General features: G+C 47.4%; 1 protein-coding gene across 1 annotated transcript in view; it reads right to left on the reverse strand.

Annotated features, from left to right (window-relative positions):
* Nucleotides 1–26,262, reverse strand: part of SLC4A9 (solute carrier family 4 member 9) — a 1,224,185-nt gene that overhangs the window by 987,200 nt on the left and 210,723 nt on the right. The window contains exon 5 of the mRNA XM_077265989.1: nt 13,329–13,486. Coding sequence (XP_077122104.1) covers nt 13,329–13,486 — 158 coding nt within the window. The remainder of the gene's footprint in view (nt 1–13,328; nt 13,487–26,262) is intronic.

Here is a 26,262-nt window from a genome sequence, read left to right on the forward strand (position 1 = left end):
TCATTCCCCAGTTTTAGCAGGGAACAGTCTTTCATGCGCAGCTTTGTAGGAGCTCGCCATACCCCACTGTTGCGGGATGAACAAATTGAAGCCGTTGTCGGATGGATGGCAGCTAACGCATTGACTTCAATTAGTGCCACATCCTATCAGGCACAGAGCACTGAAGAGCACCCATCTGTTTCTTCACCACCTGCCAAATTGCCCAGGCAGTCAGAGAGCCCAGGACAGGAGCCATCTCTACTTCTGTTCTCTGAATCTCTTGGCTTGGAAAGAGGGGGCCAGCCAAGCAGCATTCGAGAAATGGAAGAAGAGCCAGTATGCAGTGATGCCCAACTGCTTTGTCTCTGAATCTAAAGAGGCGGGGGGGCCAGTGCCTCCGGTCAGCACACCTCAGTACGCATCTGATGATGATAAGACTCAGGTGCCACTTTCTGGTGCGTACTGTGCTGCCGAGGAGAAGCAGTTGGTGGAAGAGGGTAGTGTAGATGATGAGGTCCTTGACCCATCATGGCGTGAGGTTCAGGAAGGTGGTGGGAGCAGCTCTGAGGAAGAGATTCCCCAAATGGCCCAAAGAGGGAGAGGGAGGGGGAAAACTGCATTGCCTGTAGCCTCCACTTCGGCACCCATTGGGAGCATGCCTCTTCCAAAAGCCAAAACGGGCACTCCCAAGACTTGCAGTGCCTGGTCCTTTTTTGACACAGTTGCAGATGACATTTGCTTTGTCAAATGCAAGCTGTGTCATCAGAAAGTCAAAAGAGGGAAAAGTCTCAGCAACCTCAATACCACAAATATGTGGAAACATGTGCGGACCAAGCACGCTGTGGAGTTACAAAAACACACTGAAGACCTAGGCCAACCTACAGCATACCACCTCTTCAGCTCGTGTTGTAGCCTCTTCCTCCAGCTCACACACAGCTGGTTCGGCTTCCTCACAGGATCACCATGGAAGTGGAGCGCCCCCAGATGCAGGGCCGCGGGGTACTCGATACCGGGCCTCTCTGTCTCGGTACTGGGGTTGTCACGGTGGCTAGACCCGGTCCGTGACCCTGCTAAGGGGCGTCCAATGAAAGGTGTGATGATGGTGCGTAGTGCAAGTCGCGGTGAATAACGAGGACACAGGGTTGCAGTCTCTTTACCTCTTTACTGAAGGCTTCAGGATCCACAATCCAGAGTACTGCTAACAGGGCTGGCTGAGACCGGCCGGTCCGAAGGCACATCCAGAGTTTCCTTTGCAGGTGGAAATCAGTGCCTACCTTCTAGCACCTGTGTGTTGTAGTACCTCCCTGCTGAGCACCACGGGATAGTCCTCACAACTGTTGTGTCTGTTTCTGATGTTCTTCTCTCACAACTTGTATCTATTCTGATGTTCTTTCTCCGTCCCCCAGATGATATGGATAGGACGCACCCGTATGACGGGTAGGCCTGGAGTTCTTCTGGGACCCTAGCATCGCACCTCTCCCACAATTGCCCCCTATGTCTGCTTAGGTGATTTAGGTGAGGCAGCCAACCTATAATTAACTGTCCTGCCGCTGTTTGAAGTAATGCTTGGAGCCAAATACTTCCTCGGCGTTCCGGCCACCGGCTACGCGCCTCAGTAGGATGTTGCCACGATCTTAAGGCACGACTCCTACTGGCTTTATCTCCTTTTTGCTGGGATCTCGTTTCTCACTTCTCCACAGTAAACCTCGCTTCGTTTCCTTTCTTAGGATGCCACCGCAACGGGTGCAGATGCGGCTCCATAACATTCTGTTCTGTTCGCTAGGCCACTGTCAGGATCCCACCTCTGACAGAGGCCCCCCTGGTTCTTCCCCTGCAACACCCTCTACCACTGGATGTTGCCTGGATCCAACCCAGTCAGCTTCTGACTAACTTCCTATCCGGCCCCCAGTTTTACCAGATTGTGAGGAGTGGCCTAATACATAGAACCCTTTGCTCCCCCTGGTGGCCAGAATGTGTAATGTGTGACTGTGATACCTGGTCAGGTAAACTCCTTAAGTGCCATCAGACGTACCATCACTCCCCTTAGTGGCGGAGCGTCAGTACTGCAACGACCAGGACTCTGGGGCGCTGCAGAAGAACCTCTGGCACTGTTGTCCAGAGACCCAGTGTAATTCCACTCACAGCACCACGTTCCCAGTCATCCTCACACTCCCAGCCCAGTCTACAGCCATCGGTAGCACAGGCATGGGAGAAAAGGCGGCCATTCTCAGCAAACCACCCCCGAGCACAGGCTCTGAATGCTGGCATTGCAAAACTACTGTCCCTTGAAATGCTGTCATTCAGGCTGGTGGAGACTGGCAGCTTCCGTAACTTGATGGCATTGGCAGTCCACAATACAACTCGCCCAGCCGCTTTTATTTCAGCAGGCAAGCCGTCCCTGCCCTGCAAAAGCATGTGGAGGGAAACATTAAACATGTGCTACTAAACGCCATCAGTAGCACGGTCCACCTCACCACCGATGCGTGAACCAGTCACCATGGACAGGGACAATACCTTTCCCTCACTGCCTATTGGGTAAATGTTGTGGAGCCGGATACAGATCGTGAGAGTGGCGCTGTTCGTGTTCTGCCAACTCCAAGGATTGCAGGAATCCAGTCTGTACACATTGACTCCTCCTCATACTCAAGTTCCTCTGAATCAGAGCTGCAGGAGCCGTCACAGTCCACCTCCACATGGACCCATGAACGCTTACCTGTTACGACCGATATGAGCACAGCCATGGCCAAACGTCAACAGGCCATATTGAAATTAATTTCTTTGGGGAATCAAAGCCACACAGCACAGGAGCTCTGGAATGCTATGAAGCAAGAGAGCGACGTGTGGTTTGTGCCAGCGAATCTCCAGCCAGGCATGGTAGTGTGTGACAATGGCCGAAATCTGGTGGCAGCTCTGGCCCTAGGCAACCTCACTCACATCTCATGTCTGGCACATGTGCTCATCTTGGTCATGCAGAGTTTTTTGAGGGACTATCCGGATCTTGATGCACTGCTGCACAAGGTCAGCCTACAGTGTGCTCACTTGCGGCGTCCCAGTATGGCAAGATCGCACATTGCAGCTCTGCAGCGCCGATTCCACCTTCCGGAACATAACATCATATGTGACCTACCCACCAGGTGGAATTCAACGTTACATATGTTGGAGCGGTTGTGTGAGCAGCAGCCAGCAGTAATGGAGTACCAGCTGCATCAGGCGCAAAGAAGTTGCACTGTTTGCCGTTCAGACTTCACAACCACTGAGTGGGCCACTATGAAGGACATCTGCCAGGCTTTGCGTGCCTTCGATGATTCCACGTGGATGGCGAGTGCAGATGATGCACTAATCACCATGACTATCCCCCTTATCTGCCTGCTTGAAAGAACACTGCAAGCGCTAAGGGATGATGTTGTGGAAGAGGTGGAGGATGAGGAGTCACAAATGCCATCTGCTTCAGGACAGTCTGCGCTACGTGGTTCCTCATAAAAGCCTAGGCAGGGGACACTTTGTGAGGAGGATGAGGAGGAGTCAATGGAGGATTAAGACATCTGTCCAGAGGAGGGAGTTACACAATTCTCCAGTAGTCAGTATGTAGAGCGAGGATGGGGTGATGCAGAGCAGGGAGAGATCACGCCTCAAACAGGGGACAGCGATTCTTGGCCAGTTGGCAGTCTGCAGCACATGGTTGATTTCATGCTGCAGTGCCTAAGAAATGACCGCCGCATCGCCCACATTCTCAACACAGCGATTATTGGGTGTACACCCTCCTAGATCCTCGCTACCGGGACAACTTACAAACCCTCATAACATCGTTGAACCGGGAGCGTAAAATGCGGGAGTACCAAGACACACTAGTGCAGTCCATCATCTTCTCCAGTCCAATCGAGAGCAGTGCTGCTAGTGCTTTACAAAGCAGCTCAGTGCATCGAGGCAGTGGAGGAAGCTCTGCACAAACAGGGAGCAGAAGCAGTGCCTCAACACAAGGCAAGACCAGTATGGCCCAACTGTGGCAAAGTTTTGTGTGCCCGCCACAAATGTCTACACCATCACAGATGGCTCCAGTGAGCAGAAGGCAACGTTTCCGTCAGATGGTGACAGAATACATGTCTTGCCCTCTCAGTGTACTCCCAGACGGCTCATCCCCCTTCAAGTTTTGGGTCTCTAAGCTGGATACATGGCCTGAGCTTAGCCAGTATGCATTGGAGGTGCTGGCTTGCCCTGCTGCTAGTGTATTATCGGAACGCATCTTTAGTGCCGCAGGTGGTGTACTAACAGACCATCGCATGCGACTATCCTCCGATAACGTTGATCGGTTTACTTTTCTGAAAATGAACAAGGCCTGGATCTCACAGGAATTTGCAACTCCTCTTCCCGATTAAATAATTGGTTGGCAACCGTATGCAGGTCTCAAAGTTGTGTTCATGTTTCTACCACCTGAACTGCAATCCCTGGGCTCCAACACTGCCAGTTGCTGCTCAGAAGTGCCGTCTGAACAGTCAATATATGACCCAGTAACGTCAGCTGATCCCCAGCTGTGTATCCGGCAATTGCTCCTACTACCTCCACACTCACACTACTACAGAAATTAAAGAGAACCTGTTCCACCCTTTCAGGCATTTGTAACTGAAAGAGCCACCTTGTGCAGCACTAGTGCTGCACAAGAATAGGTGGCTCTTTTAGTTAGGCTCCTTGCACCCGCTAAACTTAACACTTATAAAATGTGTCCCCTTATACCGTGAAATCATCCCGGAGGTGGGACTTTCCTTCGTAATGAGACGCATCACAGCCGTCACTCATACCCCCTTGGTGCCGGGCGCCGCCTCCTCGGCATTGTTTAAATCTGTCCCGGAGCCAGCACTGTTATGTTCAACCTTGGACATGCACAGTTAGCACTGCCCGTCTTCTGACATCATTTGTTGTCAGGCTGACTGTGCCTATGCGGCCGCGCTGCCCGAGATCGCGCCCCGCAGTGTCTTCTGATTTATTCACACTGCGGGGCTTGGATTCCTGGGCATGCACAGTGAATATCTTCTCCTCTCACTCATCTCCCAGCTTCTTCAGACAGTGCGCCGTCAGCTTATCCCTAATCGCATGCCACGGCCGTGACGCCACATGTTGCAGCCCAGGGATTACATGAGAAACAGAGTGTAGGCTGAGGCCTAACTGGAGCAAGTTGAAAGAGAACCTTTAACCCCCCCAGGCGTTTGCAACTAAAAGAGCCACCTTGTGCAGCACTAATGCTGCACAAGGAAAAGGTGGCTCTTTTAATTATGCTCCTTGCACACGCTGAAGTTAACACTTATAAAATGTGTCCCCTCATACCGTTAAACCGTCCCGGAGGTGGGACTTTCCTTCTTAATGAGACGCAGCACAGCCGTCATTCATACCCCATTGGTGCCGTGTGCAGCCTCCTCAACCTTGTTTGAATCTGTCCCGGAGCCTGCGCTGTTATGTTATCCCTTGACCATGCGCAGTTAGCGCTGCTCGTCTTCAGACATCATTTGTTGTCAGGCTGGTTGCGCCTGTGCGGCCGCCCTGCCAGAGATCCCGCCCCGCAGTGTCTTCAGATTTATTCACACTGCGGGGCTGGGATTCCTGGGCATGCGCAGTGCATATCTTCGCCTTTCATTCATCTCCTTCCCTCTACTTCAGACTGTGCGGCGTCAGCTGATCCCTAATCGCATGCCAAGGCCATGACGCTGCACAGTCTGATGAAGGCGGAAGGAGATGAGTGAGAAGCCAAGATATTCACTGCGCATGCCCAGGAATCCCATCCCCGCAGTGTGAATAAATCAGAAGACACTGCGGGGTTGGGATTCCTGGGCATGCGCAGTGCATATCTTCGCCTCTCACTCATCTCCTTCCGCCTTCTTCAGACTGTGCGGCATCAGCTGATCCCTAATCGCATGCCACGGCCGTGACGCGGCACAGTCTGAAGAAGGCGGAAGGAGATGAGTGAGAGGCCAAGATATGCACTGTGCATGCCCAGGAATCCCAGCCCCGCAGTGTGAATAAATCAGAAGACAGTGCGATCTTGGGCAGCGCGGCTGCACAGGCGCAGTCAGCTTGACACCAAATGATGTCAGAAGACAGGCAGCGTTAACTGCGCATGCCCAAGGTTTAACATAACAAAGCAGGCTCCGGGACAGATTCAAACAGCGCTGAGGAGGCGGCGCCCGGCGACACATTTTATAAGTGTTTAGTTCTGCGTGTGCAAGGAGCATAACTAAAAGAGCCACCTTTTCCTTGTGCAGCATTAGTGCTGCACAAGGTGGCTATTTCAGTTTCAAATGCCTGGGGGGAGTTAAAGGTTCCCTTTCAACTTGCTCCAATTAGGCCTCAGCCTACACTCTGCTTCTCCTTTATTCCCTGGGCTCCAACACCACCAGTTGCTGCTCGGAAGTGCCGTCTGCACAGAGAAAAACACTAGCTCCTGTGTTAGAGGGGTTCAGTACCGTCAACTGATCCCTTTCTGTGTGTCCGGCAATGTCTCCTGCTCCCTCCACATTCATATTATATCAGATATTAAACTTGCTCCAATTAGGCCTCGGCCTACACCCTGATTGACCCTGGGCTCAAACACCGCCAGTTGCTGCTCGGAAATGCCGTCTACACAGTCAACAGTTGCTCCTCTGTTATTGGGGTTCAGTAATGCCAGCTGCTCCCCTGCTGTGTGCGTGGCAATACCTCCAGTCTGCTCCTCCTGCATTCCCTGGGCTCCAAGACCGCCAGTTGCTGCCCGGAAGTGCCATCTGCACAGTCAACAGTTGCTCCTCTGTTATTGGGGTTCAGTAGCGCCATCTGCTCCCCTGCTGTGTGTGTGGCAATACCTCCAGTCTGCTCCTCCTGCATTCCCTGGGCTCCAACACTGCCAGTTGCTGCCCAGAAGTGCTGTCTGCACAGTCAACAGTTGCTCCTCTGTTATTGGGGTTCAGTAACGCCAGCTGCTTTCCTGCTGTGTGCGCGGCAATGCCTCCAGTCTGCTCCTCCTGCATTTCCTGGGCTCCAACACCACCATTTGCTGCCCGGAAGTGCCGTCTGCACAGTCAACAGTTGCTCCTCTGCTATTGGGGTTCAGTAGCGCCAGCTGCTCCCCTGCTGTGTGTGTGGCAATACCTCCAGTCTGCTCCTTCTGCATTCCCTGGGCTCCAACACCGCCAGTTGCTGTCTGGAAGTGCTGTCTGCACAGTCAACACTTGCTGCCGTGTTACTGGGGTTCAATAACGTCAGCTGATCCCCTGCTGTGTATACGGCAATTTCTCCTGCTCCCTCCACACTCACACTACTGCAGAAATTAAAGGGAACCTGTCCCCCACCCAGGCGTTTGTAACTAAAAGAGCCACCTTGTGCAGCACTAATGCTGCATTTGGACAAGGTGGCTCTTTTAGTTATTCTCCTTGCACATGCTGAACTAAACAGTTATAAAATGTGTCCTCTCATACCGTGAAACCGTCCAGGAGGCGGAACTTTCCTTCTTAATGAGACGCAGCACAGCCGTCATTCATACCCCCTTGGCGCCGGGCGCCGCCTCCCCAGCGTTGTTTGAATCTGTCCCGGAGCCTGGCTGTTATGTTATCCCTTGGCCATGCCCAGTTAGTGCTGCCTGTCTTCTGACATCATTTGTTGTCAGGCTGGCTGCGCCTATGCGGCCGCCCTGCCCGGGATCCCGCCCCGCAGTGTCTTCAGATTTATTCACACTGCGGAGCTGGAATTCCTGGCATGCACAGAGCATATCTTGGCCTCTCACTCATCTCCTTCTGCCTTCTTCAGACTGTACCACGTCACGGCCGTGGCATGCGATTAGGGATCAGCTGACGCTGCACAGTCTGAAGAAGGCAGAAGGAGATGAGTGAGATGCGAAGGTATGCACTGCTCATGTCCAGGAGTCCCAGCCCCGCAGTGTCTTCAGATTTAGTCACACTGCGGGGCTGGGATTCCAGGGCATGTGCAGTGCATATCTTGGCCTCTCACTCATCTCCTTACGCCTTCTTCAGACTGTGCCGCGACACGGCCGTGGCATGCGATTAGGGATTAGCTGTCGCTGCACAGTCTGAAGAAGGCGGAAGGAGATGAGTGAGAGGTGAAGATATGCACTGCGCATGGCCAGGAATCCTAGCCCCGCAGTGTCTTCTGACTTATTCACACTGCGGGGCTGGGATTCCTGGGCATGCACAGTACATATATTATAATATAATAATAATAATAATTTTTATTTATATAGCGGCAACATATTACGCAGCGCTTTACAAATTATAGAGGGGACTTGTACAGACAATAGACATTACAGCATAACAGAAATCACAGTTCAAAACAGATACCAATAGGAGTGAGGGCCCTGCTGCTCGCAAGCTTACAATCTATGAGGAAAAGGGGAGACACGAGAGGTGGATGGTAACAATTGCTTTAGTTATTTGGACCAGCCATAGTGTATGGCTCGGGTGTTCATGTAAAGCTGCATGAACCAGTTAACTGCCTAAGTATGTAGCAGTACAGACACAGAGTGCTATTAACTGCATAAAGTGTATGAGAACATGATGCGAGGAACCTGATTATGTTTTGTTTTGTTTTCTTTTTTTTTTAAATAGGCCACACAGGGATAGTTAGGTTAATGCGTTGAGGCAGTAGGCCAGTCTGAACAAATTAGTTTTTAGGGCACGCTTAAAACTGAGGGGATTGGGGATTAATCGTATTAACCTAGGTAGTGCATTCCAAAGAATCGGCACAGCACGTGTAAAGTCTTGGAGACGGGAGTGGGAGGTTCTGATTATTGAGGATGCTAACCTGAGGTCATTAGCGGAGCGGAGGGCACTGGTAGGGTGGTAGACTGAGACCAGAGAGGAGATGTAGGGTGGTGCTGAGCCATGGAGTGCTTTGTGGATGAGGGTAGTAGTTTTGTACTGGATTCTGGGGTGGATGGGTAGCCAGTGTAATGACTGGCACAAGGTAGCGGCATCGGTGTAACGGTTGGTGAGGAATATGATCCTGGCTGCAGCATTCAGGACAGATTGGAGCGGGGAGAGTTTGGTAAGAGGGAGGCCAATTAGAAGAGAGTTACAATAGTCCAGACGAGAAAGAATAAGTGAAAGAGTAAGAGTTTTTGCAGAGTCGAAAATAAGAAAAGGGCGAATTCTAGAAATGTTTTTGAGATGCAGATAAGAAGAGCGAGCCAGTGATCGAATGTGGGGGGTGAATGGAAGCTCAGAATCAAGGATGACCCCAAAGCAGCTGACATGTTGCTTTGGAGTAATGGTGGAACCGCACACGGAGATGGCAATGTCAGGCAAAGGTAGGTTAGTAGAGGGAGAGAACACGAGGAGTTCAGTTTTTGACAGGTTCAGTTTCAGATAGAGGGAGGGAGGACATGATGTTAGAGACAGCGGTAAGACAATCACTGGTGTTTTCTAAAAGGGTCGGCATGATAACAGAAGAAGAGGTGTATAATTGGGTGTCGTCAGCATAGAGATGGTACTGGAAACCAAATCTACTGATTGTTTGTCCAATGGGGCAGTATACAAAGAGAAGAGGAGGGGGCCTAGAACTGATCCTTGAGGAGCCCCAACAGTAAGGGGAAGGTGAGAGGAGGAGGAACCAGCAAAACATTCAGTGAAGGATCGGTCAGAGAGATAAGAGGAGAACCAGGAGAGAACGGTGTCCTTGAGGCTGATGGAGCGGAGCATAGTGAGGAGGAGCTGATGATCCACAGTATTGAATGCTGCGGAGAGATCCAAGAGAATTAGCATGGAGTAGTGACCATTAGATTTAGCTGTTAGTAGGTCATTAGAGACTTTAGTGAGGGCAGTTTCAGTAGAGTGTAAAGAGCGGAAGCCAGATTGAAGAGGGTCGAGAAGAGAGTTATCTGAAAGATAGCGGGTAAGACGGGAGTGGACCAGGCGTTCGAGCAGTTTAGAGATGAAGGGAAGATTAGAGACAGGTCTATAATTAGCGGCACAGTTTTGGTCGAGGGAGGGTTTTTTAAGTAATGGATGTATGATGGCATGCTTAAATGAGGAGGGAAAAATACCGGAAGTGAGAGAAAGGTTGAATATTTTTGTTAGGTGAGAGGTAACAGCTGGGGAAAGGGACTGAAGGAGATGTGACGGAATGGGGTCACTGGTGCAAGTGGTTGGGCGAGAAGATGCAAAGAGCCTGCTTACTTCTTCTTCTGTAACTGGTTCAAAGTCAGAGAGTGAACTAGATGCAGTGGGGGAGGGAGGACAGTGCATGGTATGAAGAGATTGGGAGATGATTTCCTGTTGAATGTGGTCAATTTTTTCTTTGAAGTAATTGGCCAGATCGTCAGCGCGGAGATCCGTGGTTGGGGCCTGCTCTCTTGGGTTGACTAGGGACTGGAAAGTGTCAAAGAGACGTTTAGGGTTATTTGACAGTGAGGTGATGAGGGTGTTGAAATAGGTTTGTTTGGAGAGGTGAAGGGCAGAGTTGTATGTTTTTAGCATGAACTTATAATGGATGAAATCTTCGGGTAGATTAGATTTTCTCCACAGACATTCGGCGCACCTGGAGCACCACTGCAGGAAACGTATTTGCAGCCTGTGCCACGGTTGTCGCCGTCTGTGCTGAGTTGTTCTATGTATTGGCCTCTCACTCATCTTCTTCCGCCTTCTTCAGACTGTGCCGCGTCACGGCCGTGGCATGCGATTAGGGATCAGCTGATGCCGCACAGTCTGAAGAAGGCGGAAGGAGATGAGTGAGAGGCGAAGATATGCACTGCGCATGCCCAGGAATCCCAACCCCGCAGTGTCTTCTGATTTATTCACACTGCGGGGATGGGATTCCTGGGCATGCGCAGTGAATATCTTGGCTTCTCACTCATCTCCTTCCGCCTTCATCAGACTGTGCAGCGTCATGGCCTTGGCATGCGATTAGGGATCAGCTGACGCCGCACAGTCTGAAGTAGAGGGAAGGAGATGAATGAAAGGCGAAGATATGCACTGCGCATGCCCAGGAATCCCAGCCCCGCAGTGTGAATAAATCTGAAGACACTGCGGGGCGGGATCTCTGGCAGGGCGGCCGCACAGGCGCAACCAGTCTGACAACAAATGATGTCTGAAGACGAGCAGCGCTAACTGCGCATGGTCAAGGGATAACATAACAGCGCAGGCTCCGGGACAGATTCAAACAAGGTTGAGGAGGCTGCACACGGCACCAATGGGGTATGAATGACGGCTGTGCTGCGTCTCATTAAGAAGGAAAGTCCCACCTCCGGGACGGTTTAACGGTATGAGGGGACACATTTTATAAGTGTTAACTTCAGCGTGTGCAAGGAGCATAATTAAAAGAGCCACCTTTTCCTTGTGCAGCATTAGTGCTGCACAAGGTGGCTCTTTTAGTTGCAAACGCCTGGGGGGGTTAAAGGTTCTCTTTCAACTTGCTCCAGTTAGGCCTCAGCCTACACTCTGTTTTCATGTAATCCCTGGGCTGCAACACTGCCAGTTGCTGCTCAGAAGTGTATTTGGCACAGGTACTTCCTCCTGCCCAGCCCTGTTCCAGCATGCCAGCTGTTTCCGGGTAGTGTCATGGTCACTTTGCCTCCAATACATTGTCCTGTCTTGTTGCTGTGTGGTTAGCCGACTCTATGGTGCCTGCAATTTAGGTGCTTCCTATGGGGGCTGCGGGAACTGGCAATGAAGGCTGGTTCCATAGTGCCAATAGGACAAGCTCCCCCTGTAGGACTGTGGGTTTTCGGTAACTACGGCCGGCTCGCGGCCTAGCAATTTTTTTTTCCTGTGGACATTCTGCTGCCTATCTGAGTTCCAGCACCATTACCTGGTTCTTAGGAAGACAAGCTTGAATAGGTCCCCCTGGTTCCAGTACCGTCAGCTGGTTCCAGGCAGAGCTTTTGGCTTAGGTGCCTCCTTCTGGGTATCCGAGTTCGACCTACATCTGATGGTCCTTGGTAGTGCTTTCTGGCACGGGTACCTCCTGCTTAGTAACTGGGTTCCTTTACCGTCAGCTGGTCCTCGGTGGTTCCATTGGCTCTTGTACCTTCGGGTAGCCATCCGGGTTCCAGTACTATCAGCTGGTTCTCGGCAGTGTCTTTTGCTCTTGTACCTTCTGCTCCCCATCCTGGTTCCAGTATCGTCAGCTGGTTCCAGGCAGAGCCTTTGGCTTAGGTGCCTCCTTCTGGGTATCCGAGCTCCACCAACGTCTGGTGGTCCTTGGTAGTGCTTTCTGGCATGGGTACCTCCTGCTTAGTAACCGGGTTCCAGTATTGTCAGCTGGTCCTCGGTAGTTCCATTGGCTCTTGTACCTTCGGGGAGCCATCCGGGTTCTAGCACCGTCAGCTGGCTCTCGGCAGTTCCTCAGCCTTCTTGTACCTTCTGCTACATTTCCAAGTTCAAGACCCTAGAGACGATGACCCTGAAGACCACCCTGTAGATGATGACGACCCCGGAAACGACGACCCCTGAGACGACAACCCTGAAGACCGTGAAGCAGAAGAACAAGAAGCTGCAGAACAAAAAGCAGACAAATATTAAGCATAAAACTAAAAATCAGAGCAAAAGATATTATCTAAATTATAAGCAGAAGAAGACTAAGCAGTGTACGGGGTTGAGTCCGTTCCTCCTCGTGGTGCCCTTGGAAAAAACCTGCTGCTGCAGGCCAAACTGAATGCGAACAAATACTGTTGTAAATCTTTTGGGACAGGCAGAACAGAAGGTTTAATCTTCAAACTTTTATAGATAACAACTACAGGAAGGCCTGTCACAAACAAGAATATGATGAGGAAGAAGAATATGAAGAAGATGAAGAAGTAGAATATGAAGAAGAATAATAGTTGAATAAAAGGAATATGAAGAATGTAAAAAAAAGAATAAAAGGAAGAAGGTGAAGAAGAAGATGAATAAGGTGAAGGAGAAGTTGATGAAAAAGATGCTGCAGCTGAGGATGATGAAGAAGAAAGTGTGAGAGAAGTAAAAAAGAAGGTAAAGAGCATGGAAGTAGTGAAACATAAATATCTGACAAAATATAAAAAATCTTAACATAGTCAATATCTTTGTAACTCCGAACGTCTTAAAGAAAAAAAATTAATTCCTGCTTTTCCATTCGATTGGCCTAAACCTCTATGCCTTTAATGTCTCCTCCACCTCCCCCAAGACATCCTTCATTATTCTTAGTTGTTTTCCTTCATGTAGAATGACATGGAAGGAAACGGTTTATTTTAATTCCGATATTTTTGTCCCATTGACTTGCATTGGTATCGGCAATATCCGATATTTTTTGAATATCGGCCGATCCAATCCGATACTTCTGGATATTGGAAAGTATCACTCAGCACTAGTCACCACTTCTGCATTTCTCTCCAACTCCTTTGTGCAGGAAACCACAGATCTTACCTAGTGGGAAGAGCTACTTCGGTCAAAGTGCCAAGTACAGCTGCATCCTTTAATCTAATGAAAGCAGCAAATGGTTGTTTCAAATAGTCCACTTCACCAACAAGAATATTTGCTACTTCTGTTCCCTCAGGGATCTTTTTTCTGAATTTATTTTTTAACTGAAAAACAACAAGAATCAAAGTAAACGAAACATGCAAAAAAGTGAGGCTTGTGATAAATACAGTATCATGTAATTTTAGGTTCCAGGCAAGTTTCATCTTGCAATTTTCATTTGTTGTTTTCTTATCTGCATAGAATATATCTATGTAGCTATTCCTTCCCACATAACAATCGATAAGTGTTCAAGGACGTTTTATAGCCACACGATCCCACGCACAAAGCTTGAGCATTCACACTCACTAAATATGATCATTAAAAATAATGTAACAGTTTTTAAGCAATCAAAATGATGAGTTTAGCATTAAAGCGAACCTGTCATCAGGATTATGCTCAGTAACCTACAGACACTGTCAGGTCGGTGCTATTATACTGATTACAATGATACCTGGGTTGATTAAATCCATCTTGCAGTTGTTGTTTAATCAGTTTTTTAATGATATACTCGTGCTCCGTGGCGGCCTGTTGCCAGGACTTTATGTGGTGACTGATTAGCTATTCATCTGCATGAGCTTATGACAGATCACTGATCCCTCAATGACTTGCCTTATATTTTACATAATGCAAATACTATTGTGAGGTTAGAAAAAAAAAAATGACATCCAGCAAAATGGCACTGCCGACACCTGTGCATTAGAATCTCTTACCGATAGATGCCACTGTGCAAGCGCCGTCACCATTTTTCTGCAGCCAAATTTTTTTTTCCCTCCAGCAAAACGGCGCCGGTGCCTATTTCTCGATAGAAGCTATTGTGCAAGCGCTGCTGCCATTTTGCTTGAGGAAAAAAACTGTGGCTGCAGTAAAATGGCGCCGGCGCTTTCACAGTAGCATCTACAGTATTAGCAAAGCTGCTACTGCACGTGCGCCGCCACCAGTGCCATATCACTAGGGAAGAAAAAAATTTGGCTGCAGCAAAATGTCGCCAGCAGTGCTTTATTCCTCGTCAGGTATCTTTTCCTGGGCTAACCCGCCTTTCTCTTGCTGCAACCCTGCATCTTCATCTTGTGCTCGACCCTGCTCATTGGGTGGAGAGTGGGCTGCCTCACTTGACTGTGCCACTACTGCCGGGGGGGGGGGGGAGGGTGATTTTGCAGAAATCCAGAAATTCCTCTTCTTCCAGGTGTTGATCGAGGTCCCTTTCTGGACTTTCAAAGGCTACCCTTGACAGGCCATCAGCGTTGGTGTTCTCTATCACAGAGTGGTAGTGGATCTGGAAGATACATTTTGCAAGGTGAGCTACCCAATGCTGCTCCAGTGCTCCCAGCTTGGCAGTGTCCAAATGGGCCAATTGGTATTTGTCAGCCTGCACAAGAATCTTGGCCCCTATCAGGTATTCAACGGACTTCTCCATCATGGTCCACCCCTGGGCAAGGAGGAAGAAGTTGTAATTGTGAGGGTTTCATTCCACATCCCACAAGAACCTACTGGAATAGGCGATATCCCTTTCGTGCCTATCTTGTATCAGCAAAAGGACTGCCCCAAGTCAACAGAGACTGTCATCAGTGTATAAGTGGAATGGCCTATCGAAATCTGCAGAAGCCAAGATGGGGGCCCATATCAGGGCTTATTTTCAGGTATGGAAGACCTTATCCTGCTTCGATTCTTGGGTACCCTAGCTGTCCCTCTTAGCAGCTCATTCAGAGGGCCAGCTGTTTTTGCGTAGTCCTTGGTGAACTGTCGGTAGTACCCAGCTAATCCAAGGAAGGATTTCAACTCCTTCAGTGTTCTGGGTGCTGGCCATTGCTGCATCACAGTTTCTTTGTCTTAAGAATGCAGGACTCTATCCTGGGGCACCTTATGGTCCAAGTAATCAATCTTTTTGAAAAGATGACACTTCTTTGGCATTACGGTCAGTCAATGAATACCTGCCTGAGCCTGTTCAGTTGTTCCTAAAAGGTAGCAGAGTACACAATGATACTGTTCAAGTATATCAGAGTGGCTTCCAAGTTTAGGTCACTCAGGCACTTCTCCATCAGCCGCTGGAATGTACCCGGTGCATTGGATATTCCGAATGGCATTTTGTTGAATTCAAACAGTCCCGTTGGGAGAATGAATGCTGTCTTTGTTTTGTCTTTTCCAGCCACCGATACCTGCCAGTACCCACTAGCTAGATCCAGAGTGGAGAAGTATTTAGCTTTCCCTAGGGCCATCAAGGACACTTCGATGCTGGGCAGGGGGTATGAGTAGCACTTTTCACGCATTCAATTGTTGAATGGTTTCAAACTTCTTCTTGACAAGCATCACTGGGGCTGCCCATGGACTCTGACTACTCTGCACCACTCCTGAATACAACATCTGTTTCAACAAGGTCTTCACCTCCTGGTACAGCCTGGTACCCCCATTCCATTTTGGGGTCAGGGTCTCTTCTGTTTTGGTCGTGACTGCCAGGATCCAGACAGCATCATCTACCTAAGCCAGGGTCACTACTTTCTAATTCAGCACTTCGCTTTGATGTAGGTACACATGAGCCAGTTCCATTCCTGAAGTTAAGCAGGCTTTTCTCTGTACCTCATTCACAGCTCTGATGGATACTTGTCCATTACGGACTTGTTATGGACCTGGTGGTTAGGTGCACCAGGAATGACCTGATAGTTAAACACGGAATCGGGACGAGCTCTGGGGAAATGGGAACTCTGCTGACCACAAACCCTACTCCTATCAACACAACTAGAAATAGCCGTGGAGCGTGCCTGACTCTGCCTAGATGCCTCTTCACAGCCTAAGAGCTAACTACCCCTAAAGAAAGGAAACAAAGCCTCACTTGCCTCAGAGAAATTTCCCCAAAGGTAAAAGCAGCCCCCCACAAGTATTGACTGTGAGTTAAGAGGAAATCACAAACACAGGATGAAATAGGCTTTAGCAAAGAGAGGCCAGACTAACTAAACAGATTGAGGATAGAAAAGGGATCTTTGCGGTCAACACAACAAACTACAAAAACCACGCAGAGTGTGCAAAAAATACCCCCGCACCGACTCACGGTGCGGGGGTGCCACTCTGCACCCCCAGAGCTTCCAGCTAGCCAGGCAGTTTCATGATAGCAAGCTGGACTAGAACTTAGCAAGAAAAACCATAAGTAACAAATGAACAAGCCGGAACTTAGCTTTTGCAGGAGTAGACAGGTCCTCAGAAAGATCCAGGAGAGATCTGAACCAGAACTAGAACATTGACAGCTGGCATGGAGTAACGATCTGAGTGGAGTTAAATAGAGAATCCTAGCCTAGCCCTAAACGAGGGCAGCTGGGGAAGGAATCTCAGAACCAGCAGCTCCCCTCACAGCCACCAGAGGGAGTCCAAGGACAGAACTCACCGAAGTCCCATTCATGACCACAGGAGGGAGTTCGAGAACGGAATTCACAACACGGACTACTGTTAATGTATGGAATACCAGGGCATTCTTGCCTACCTCTCCTAGGCCCACCAATTTCATGACTATATCCATACCTTCAAGGTTACAGAAGGTTCCCACAGGCAGAGGCAGGATAGTCTCCTAACAGTAGCCATGCCCCCATTTAGTGAACATGATATGGTCCAACTCTCCCAGGATATTCATGCCTATTATCACCAGTACATCTTTTTTAAGCGGCTCAAGAACCAAAAGGATGCTTTTTCTTCCCACATCTTGTTCACATAACCAGGTATAAACAAAAGAGGTCCCCTGTGCAAGAACAGTTTAGGGGTCCTTTCCAGTACAGTAGCTTACCATATTGTACCCTTTTATATGTTTGAAGAGCAATTGAAAGTGGGCCCCAATACCACTTGGGCCCCTGTGTGGCTGTGCACATTGCTCCATGGTGGGTTTTCTCCTGTACTAAGTTGCGATGGTGTTAAATATGCAGAGTATATCACATGCTGCAATTAGTTATGCAGAGTGTAACACACTCTGGGATTAGATGCAAACATCAGTGTAGTGTATCACATTATTGGATTAGATATAGGGCTTAGCTAACTATATCAATCCACTTCTAGGAGAGGAGTGGTGTAATGTGTGACACCGCTCCATCCTCTTCTATGGGAGCAGTGTTGTATTGTGTGACACTGCTCTTTCCACTTCTATGGGAGCATTGTGACATCTCTCCTTCCCCTTCTATGGGACCAGAGGTGTAATGTGTGACACTACTCTGTCTACTTATATGGGCACAGTGGTGTAATATGTGACACCACTCCATCCCCTTCTATGGGTGCAGTGGTGTAAAGCGTGACACAGTTCTGTCCCTTTCTATGGGTGCAGTGGTGTAATGTGTGACACTGCTCCATCCACTGGTGTGGGAGCAGTGGTGTAATGTGATGGGATTAGATAGACAGCTTTGGGCTGTATTGCGCATGATGGGTATTAAATACACGGTTCTGAGGTGTAGCACACATAATAGGATTAGATGTGCGACTCTTGGGTTTATTGCACATGATGGGATTAGATACTCAGTTCTGGGGCATATCGAGCATGATAGTATTAGATACATGGCCGTGGGGCATATCACACATGATGGGATTAGATAGAAAGCTCTGGGACATATCAAGCATGATTGGCATTAGATACACTGCTCTGGGGTGTATCGGACATGATAGGATTAGATACATGGCTCTGGGGGCATTGTGAGCATGATGGTGTGACAACACAGCATTTATTTTTAATTAGGCCAAACATATTTTTCAGTAGGTCAGGAAACGTAGGCCATTGTTCATATGATCCTGAACATTGATTCTTGAATTAATGTTTGTTGCAGTTGTGATGACACAGCATTTGTTCTTGAGTAGACCAGAAGTGTCTTTCAGTAGGTCAAGAGACCTAAGCCATTGTTCATAAGAGCCTGAATGTTAACTCTTGAATGGAAGTTTTTTGCAGCTTAATGGTGCTGCTATCCTTTGAGGAAATGGACACAGGGTCATTGAACAATAAATGTTTGCTAATATGTTGATTACCCATTGTATCAGTCCATGAAGCTTGTTGACCTGCAAACATTGAAGGACAAAGTATGCAGATTGATTGAATACTCGAACAATGAGAGTTGTGTCAGGACCAGAGCTACCTTATGGTCACTCACGGGCAACAGCACAGGAGGCTAGCCTGGATGTCTGGTGCCAGGGACAGCCTGTGACACCAAGGAGGTGTGAACGAGAGTGGTAGCAGCAGTGCTGCAGGGGCTAGCCATTCTCCAGAGCAGGCAGACAGGACCTGTGGTCACATGACCGTGTGTCAGAGGGGGTGGGCGAAGCTTAGCATCACTGTTTGAACCCGCAGCGTGGGGCTGCAGAGGCTCTGGGAGAAAGTGTAAGAAGGAGAGGAACCCCCAAGGATGTTAAAAAGGATGACCGGAAAAAACGTAGTCACACAAGCCAAGGTCATACACAGAGAGGTCGGCGCAGTACACAGGGGCAGTCAGAAGAATAGTCAGGACGTAGCAAGAGATCAGAAAACCAGAACGGGCAATAGACAGTACAGAAACAGCAGGCAGGAATCAAAACAGGAACGGAACCAGATCAGAAACCAAACAGACAAACAATAGTACATGCACAAAGCAGAGGCACACCAGGGTCAGACACACTCAGCTAAGGGTCATAGTATAAACGACAAGGATTGACCTCACAGTGAGGCTATAAAAAGTCTCCCAGGACCCAGAAAGAGGCCATCCGAGTTAACCATGCAACTACCTGACCCGAGAGCCCAGTAAACCATGACAAGTTGACCTCATCCCACCTTCCCCTTCACCTGTGGAAGATGGCCTGAAGGACAGATGTGGTTAAAAAAGAGACCTCTATCCTTCTGCAGAGAGCCTCAGCAGCCAGGGAACCATGATCCCAACCAGAGGAATACAGATTTAAGCCAAGGCACGATGGCTTCAACTTTAGAAATACAAATTTGGTACACTCTACAGGATGCAAACTTAAGGGACCACAGCCCAAGCTTGAGGAATATAGATCTGATCCATTGACCATCACTGAACAGATACAGACGTTTGGAGAAGCCAGGTTGGAATACTCGGTTCACCTGGACCTTGGAGGTGTTTGAAGAAGCCGGGATGGGACAATCAGGTTGCCTGGCCCCATAGAGATGTTTGAAGAAGCCAGGCTCAACAATCAGGTCACCTCAATGGATTGTCGGCTTCCTAAGCTTGTTATTACCTCCTCTTTATGCATGCCTGCCAAAAGGGGGTACCACTGGTGGGGGTAGTCGGCCCTGGAAATTCCGAAGTTGCTGCTTATCCAATCCTGGTGAGCCAGCAGAAGTGTGAAACTCTAATTTGCACCATCTTGAGTATTTGCTGCGACTATTCTATACGTTATTGTCTGTTGGGGGTTCAACAAGGTATTGCCACTAGTGATGAGCGAATAGTGAAATATTCAATTTCAGGAAAATCAGCACGAATAATTTCTAATATCCATGTATTCCTACAAAATAATGACTCCAATGCAAGTCAATTGAAAAGTGAAATATTTCCTTGCAGGACCCAGCAAACAGGTCTGGAGGCCTGAGAAAAAAGCTGAAATGGATGGGAAAGTTCTAAAACTAAATGGGAAGTTAAAAAGAAGACCTACCAAACCATTTTTTTTTTTTTTGAAGGGAGAAATGCCAATAAACATTTTTACTTCAAAATTACATGTATATAATGCAAAATAAAAATGAAAAAATAAATAAAAAAATGATACCTCACTTTTAGCATACAGTGGGCACAGAAAGTATTCAGACCCCTTTACATTTTTCACTCTTTGTTTCATTACAGCCATTTGGTAAATTTAAAAAAGTTCATTTTTTTCTCATTAATGTTCACTCTCCACCCCATCTTGACTGAAAAATCCAGAAATGTAGAAATGTTTGCAAATTTATTAAAGAAGAAAAACTGAAATATCACATGGTTATAAGTATTCAGACCCTTTGCTCAGTATTGAGTAGAAGCACCCTTTTGAGCTAGTACAGCCATGAGTCTTCTAGGGAATGATGCAACAAGTTTTTTACACCTGGATAATAATAATCTTCATTTTTATTTTTTTTAGTTTATATATATAGCCATATAACAGTTTACAGCACGATGGGGCTCACAATCCAAATTCCCTATCAGTATGTCTTCAGAACGTGAGAGGAAACCCACGCAAGCATGAAGAGAACATACAAACTTCTTGCAGATGTTGTCCTTGGTGGGATTTGAACTCAGAGCTTCAGCGCTGCAAGGCTGCAGTGCTAACCACTGAGCCACCGTGCTACCCCCTTTGGGGATCCTCTGACATTCTTCCTTGCAGATCCTCTCCAGTTCCTTCAAGTTGGATGGTGAACGTTGGTGGACAGCCATTTTCAGGTCTCAATTTGGTTTAGGTCAGGGCTCTGACTGGACTAGTCAAGAATGGTCACAGAGTTGTTTTGAAGCCAATCCTTTGTCATTTTTGAGCTGTGTTTTTAGGGTTATTGTCTTGTTGGAAGGAGAACCTTCAGCCAAGTCTGAGGTCAAGAGCACTCTGGAAGAGGTTTTCATCCAGGATATCTCTGTACTCGGGCACATTCATGATTCCTTCAATGACAACCAGTCCTGTCCCTGCAGCTGAAAAACACCCGCCATAGCGTAATGCTGCCATCACCATGTTTCATTGTTGGGATTGTATTGGGCAGAGTGATGAGCAGTGCCTGGTTTTATCCACACATGCCGCTTAGAATTATCACCAAAAAGGTCTTTCTTCGTCTCATCAGACCAGAGAATCTTATTTCTCATAGTCTGGGAGTCCTTCATGTGTTTTTTAGCAAACTCTATGCGGGCTTTCATATGTCTTGCACTGAGGAGAGGCTTCCGTCTGGCCACTCTGCCATAAAGGCCTGACTGGAGGAGGGCTGCAGTGAGAGTTGACTTTGTGGAACTTTCTCCCATCTCCCTACTGCATCTCTGGAGCTCAGCCACAGTGATCTTGGGGTTCTTCTTTACCTTCTCACCAAGGCTCTTCTCTCTCGATTGCTCAGTTTGGCTGGATGGCCAGGTCTAGAAAGACTTCTGGTGGTCCCAAACTTCTTCCATTTAAGGATTATGGAGGCCACTGTGCTATTAGGAACCTTGAGTATTGCAGAAATTATTTTGTAACCTTGGCCAAATCTGTGCTTTACCACAATTCTGTCTGTGAGTTCCTTGGCCAGTTCCTTTGACCTCATGATTCTCATTTGGCCTGACATGCACTGTGAGCTGTGAGGTCTTATATAGAGAGGTGTGTGCCTTTCCAAATCAAGTCCTATCACTTTAATTAAACACAGCTGGACTCCAATGAAGGAGTAGAACCACCTGAAGGAGGATCACAAGGAAATGGTCATCATGTGGCTTAAATATGAGTGTCTGAGCAAAGGATCTTAATACCATGTGATATTTCAGTTTATCTTTTTTATTCAATTTGTAAAAATTTCTACATGTCTGTTTTTTGTCAGTCAAGATGGGGTGCAGAGTGTACGTTAATGAGAAAAAAATAAACTTTTTTTAATTTACCAAATGGCTGCAATGAAACAGAGTGAAAAATTTAAAGGGGTCTTAATATTTTCTGTACCCACTGTATGTACACAGAGTGTTTTGGCTTTAGTTTTTCCTTTTACATTTGTGAGGGCTCTCACGCCTACATTTGGAAGGTCCCTCCCTCATTCACAATTGTTAGCTAGATAGTGGAATACATATTTCCCATCCCTTTACAATGCCATCTAAAACATGCCCATTTGAATTTTGGGCTTCACCTGCCACCGCCACCACGTCCACCGCCATGTCATTATGCGGTCCTCGCTTGCCATTTTCAGAGGGCCAACAGGTGCTGTGAAACCTCAGTTTTGTGAGCTCCACAATTCATTTTGGCCACCGGATCCCAATGGAGCCACTGTCATAGCTGGTGTTGCCGCTGTAAGGTGAATATAATACAGTAGTTGGGAGAGGTGTATGATCAATGTCAGGAAATTGGATTATACCAGACACCAAAAGCATTATAAATGTATGCAAGCAAGGGCCTGTATTGTGGTCAGTATGTCAGGCCTGAAATCCATGTCAGGAACATGTACAAGCCTCATTTTACTTGTATGCATCTTCCTCACTTGTATGCATCTTCCTCAAGGGAAAGAGACAGGAGAGCCATTGACCAATCTGAACAAGCCTATGCACTTCTCCTGGAAACTACCCTACCAGGCAGAACTTATTTTTAGCATGGTTTTGCGATTTTGAGCAACAATGGAGTAATAACACCATATGTCCCAAGGAGTGACGAGGCGTATGGAGTGTATTACTCAGGTGACAGGCAGTGCTACAGAGGTCAGGTAGAGGCCTTAGCGTGGCAATGATCATATTCCAATATGTGTAAGGCTATGGCCTGAATAGGTCTGGTGCAGCATATTAACCCAGTTTCTTCGACCTGCTTAAAATGTACACAAATTGGCCAATACCCCACCACCATTTCTTTGTTGACCAAAATTTAGAAAAGTTAAGGAAAGTTCAGCACCGGACAATGTAAAGTACTAATGAATATGTATGCCCTTTCTAATTAATAATTTGAGAAGAGACATACAGTGCCTTGCAAAAGTATTTGGCCCACTGGAACTTTTCAACCTTTTCCCATATATCATGCTTCAAACATAAAGATACCAAATGTAAATTTTTGGTGAAGAATCAACAACAAGTGGAACACAATTGTGAAATTGAATAAAATTTATTTGTTATTTAACATTTTTGTGGAAAATCAAAAACTGAAAAGTTGGCGTGCAATATTATTCGGCCCCTTTAACTGAATACTTTGTTGCGCCACCTTTTGCTGCGATTACAGCTGCAAGTTGCTTGGGGTATGTCTCTATCAGTTTTGTACATCGAGAGACTGAAATTCTTGCCCATTCTTCCTTGGCAAACAGCTCGAGCTCAGTGAGGTTTGATGGAGATCGTTTGTGAACAGCAGTTTTCAGCTCTTTCCACAGATTCTCGATTGGATTGAGGTCTGGTCTTTGACTTGGCCATTCTAACACTTGGATACATTTATTTGTGAACCATTCCATTTTAGATTTTGCTTTTTGTTTGGGATCATTGTCTTGTTGGAAGACAAATCTCCGTCCCAGTCTCACGTCTTTTGCAGACTCCAACAGGTTTTCTTCAAGAATAGTCCTGTATTTGGCTCCATCCATCTTCCCATCAATTTTAACTATCTTCCCTGTCCCTGCTGAAGAAAAGCAGGCCCAAACCATGATGCTGCCACCAACATTTTTGTCAGTGTGGATGGTGTGTTCAGGGTGATGAGCCATGTTGCTTTTACGCCAAACATATCGTTTGGCATTGTTGCCAAAAAGTTCGATTTTGGTCTCATCTGACCAGAGCAACCTTCTTCAACATGTTTGGTGTGTCTCCCAGGTGGCTTGTTGCAAACTTTAAACAACACTTTTTATGGATATCTTTGAGAAATGGCTTTCTTCTTGCCACTCTTCCATAAAGGCTTTTGTGCAGTGTATGACTGATTGTTGTCCTATTGTTGTCCTATGGACAGACTGTCCCACCTCAGCTGTAGATCTCTGCAGTTCATCCAGAGTGATCATGGGCCTCTAGGCTGCATCTCTGATCAGTCTTCTCCTTGTTTGAGATTAAAGTTTAAAAGGACGGCAGTGTCTTAGTAGATTTGCAGTGGTATGATACTCCTTCCATTTTAATATGATCGCTTGCACAGTGCTCTTAGGGATGTTTAAAGTTTTGGAATTAATTTTGTATCCAAATCCAGCTTTAAACTTCTCCACAACAGTATCATGGACCTGCCTGTTGTGTTCCTTGGTCTTCATGATGCTCTCTGAGCTTCAAACAGAACCCTGAGACTATCACAGAGCAAGTACATTTATACGTAGACTTGATTACACACAGGTGGATTATATTTATCATCATTAGGCATTTAGGACAACATTGGATCATTCAGAGATCCACAAGGAACTTCTGGAGTGAGTTTGCAGCACGGAAAGAAAAGGGGATGAATAATATTGCCCACCCCACTTTTCAGTTTTTGAATTTCCACAAAAATTTAAAATAACCAATAAATTTCGTTCAACTTCACAATTGTGTTCCACTTGTTGTTGATTCTTCACCAAAAATTTACATTTGGTATGTTTATGTTTGAATCATGATATGTGGCAAAAGGTTGAAAAGTTCCAGGGGGCTGAATACTTTCGCAAGGTACTGTATATGCTGATGCAAGGGGTGATAATGACTGGTATATGCCCCCACCCCTTTAAGCACGTCCCGGTTGAAGCTGGTACTAAATGATGTATGTTAAATGTGTATGTAGAAATTGCAGGAACGCAGGATGTCACCACGGACAGGAAGCAGACCAAGAGTTAAAGCATTTAATTATCAAAGAACAATACTCCTGGCAGGGAGTGGGGGGTTGAAGGGTGATTATGAAAAATTGGGCAGAACTGGGAGGATGGCAGGGTAGGATAAGGATAAATGGAAGTTCAGTAATAAAGAGGTTAAACTCATCGGACTGTAGACTTCTGATGTGAGGAAGTTCAAGGTTCCAACGGTGGCACAGGCAACAGTGGCGCGGGTGTTCTCGAGAGAGTCTCTGACAGGTGGGAATCCAACGGTGGCACCGACAACAGCGGTGCAGGTCGTCTCGTGTTGCAGTCTCTGGGAGATAGGAAGATTTCCCATGCTCAAAACGTATCTAGCACAGTACTGAGTCTAGTATGGGGAACCGCCAGAACGGGACTTCACTCTGCGGTGTACACAAGTCCTTGGTAGAGAGTCTCTGGCCTAGCCATCTGTCTCTCTCTCTCTGCGTCGCACTTAAGTCTGAGGTCAAGAGCACTCTGGAAGAGGTTTTCATCCAGGATATCCCTGTACTTAGGCACATTCATGATTCCTTCAATTACAACCAGTCCTGTCCCAGCAGCTGCAAAAACAACCCCCATAGTGTGATGCTGCCATCATCATGTTTCATTGTTGGGATTGTATTGGGCAGCATGATGAGCAGTGCCTGCTTTTATCCACACATGCCGCTTAGAATTATCACCAAAAAGGTCTTTCTTCATCTCTTCAGACCAGAGAATCTTATTTCTCATAGCCTGGGGAGTCCTTCATGTGTTTTTTTTAGCAAACTCTATGTGGGCTTTCATATGTCTTGCACTGAGGAGAGGCTTCCGTCTGGCCACTCTGCCATAAAGGCCCGACTGGTGGAGGGCTGCAGTGATAGTTGACTTTGTGGAACTTTCTCCCATCTCCCTACTGCATCTCTAGAGCTCAGCCACAGTGATCTTGGGGTTCTTCTTTACCTCTCTTACCAAGGCTCTTCTCTCACGATTGCTCAGTTTGGCTGGATGGCCAGGTCTAGAAAGACTTCTGGTGGTCCCAAACCTCTTCCATTTAAGGATTATGGGGGCCACTGTGCTATTAGGAACCTAGAGTACTGCAGAAATTCTTTTGTAACCTTGGCCAAATCTGTGCTTTACCACAATTCTGTCTCTGAGTTCCTTGGCCAGTTCCTTTGACCTCATGATTCTCATTTGACTTGCACTGTGAGCTGTGAGGTCTTATATAGTCAGGTGTGTGCCTTTCTAAATCAAGTCCTATCACTTTAATTAAACACAGCTGGACTCCAATGAAGGAGTAGAACCACCTACTCCTGGAGGCCCTTGAGGGCCCTAAGCCCGGGGCAACACAGTGGGCCCTGCAACGTTTAAGGCAAGGAACTCAGTCATCCAGGGCCCAGTGGGCAGAAGTACAGCCTAGCAGGAGAGTGACAACAGTGGTGGAGCGGAGGCTACAGTGAAGCTCCAGGCAGTACAGGGATGCAGGTGTCTCATCATGTGGCAGCTCAC

Source organism: Ranitomeya variabilis, chromosome 5, assembly GCF_051348905.1.
Source record: "Ranitomeya variabilis isolate aRanVar5 chromosome 5, aRanVar5.hap1, whole genome shotgun sequence".
Taxonomy (NCBI): domain Eukaryota; kingdom Metazoa; phylum Chordata; class Amphibia; order Anura; family Dendrobatidae; genus Ranitomeya; species Ranitomeya variabilis.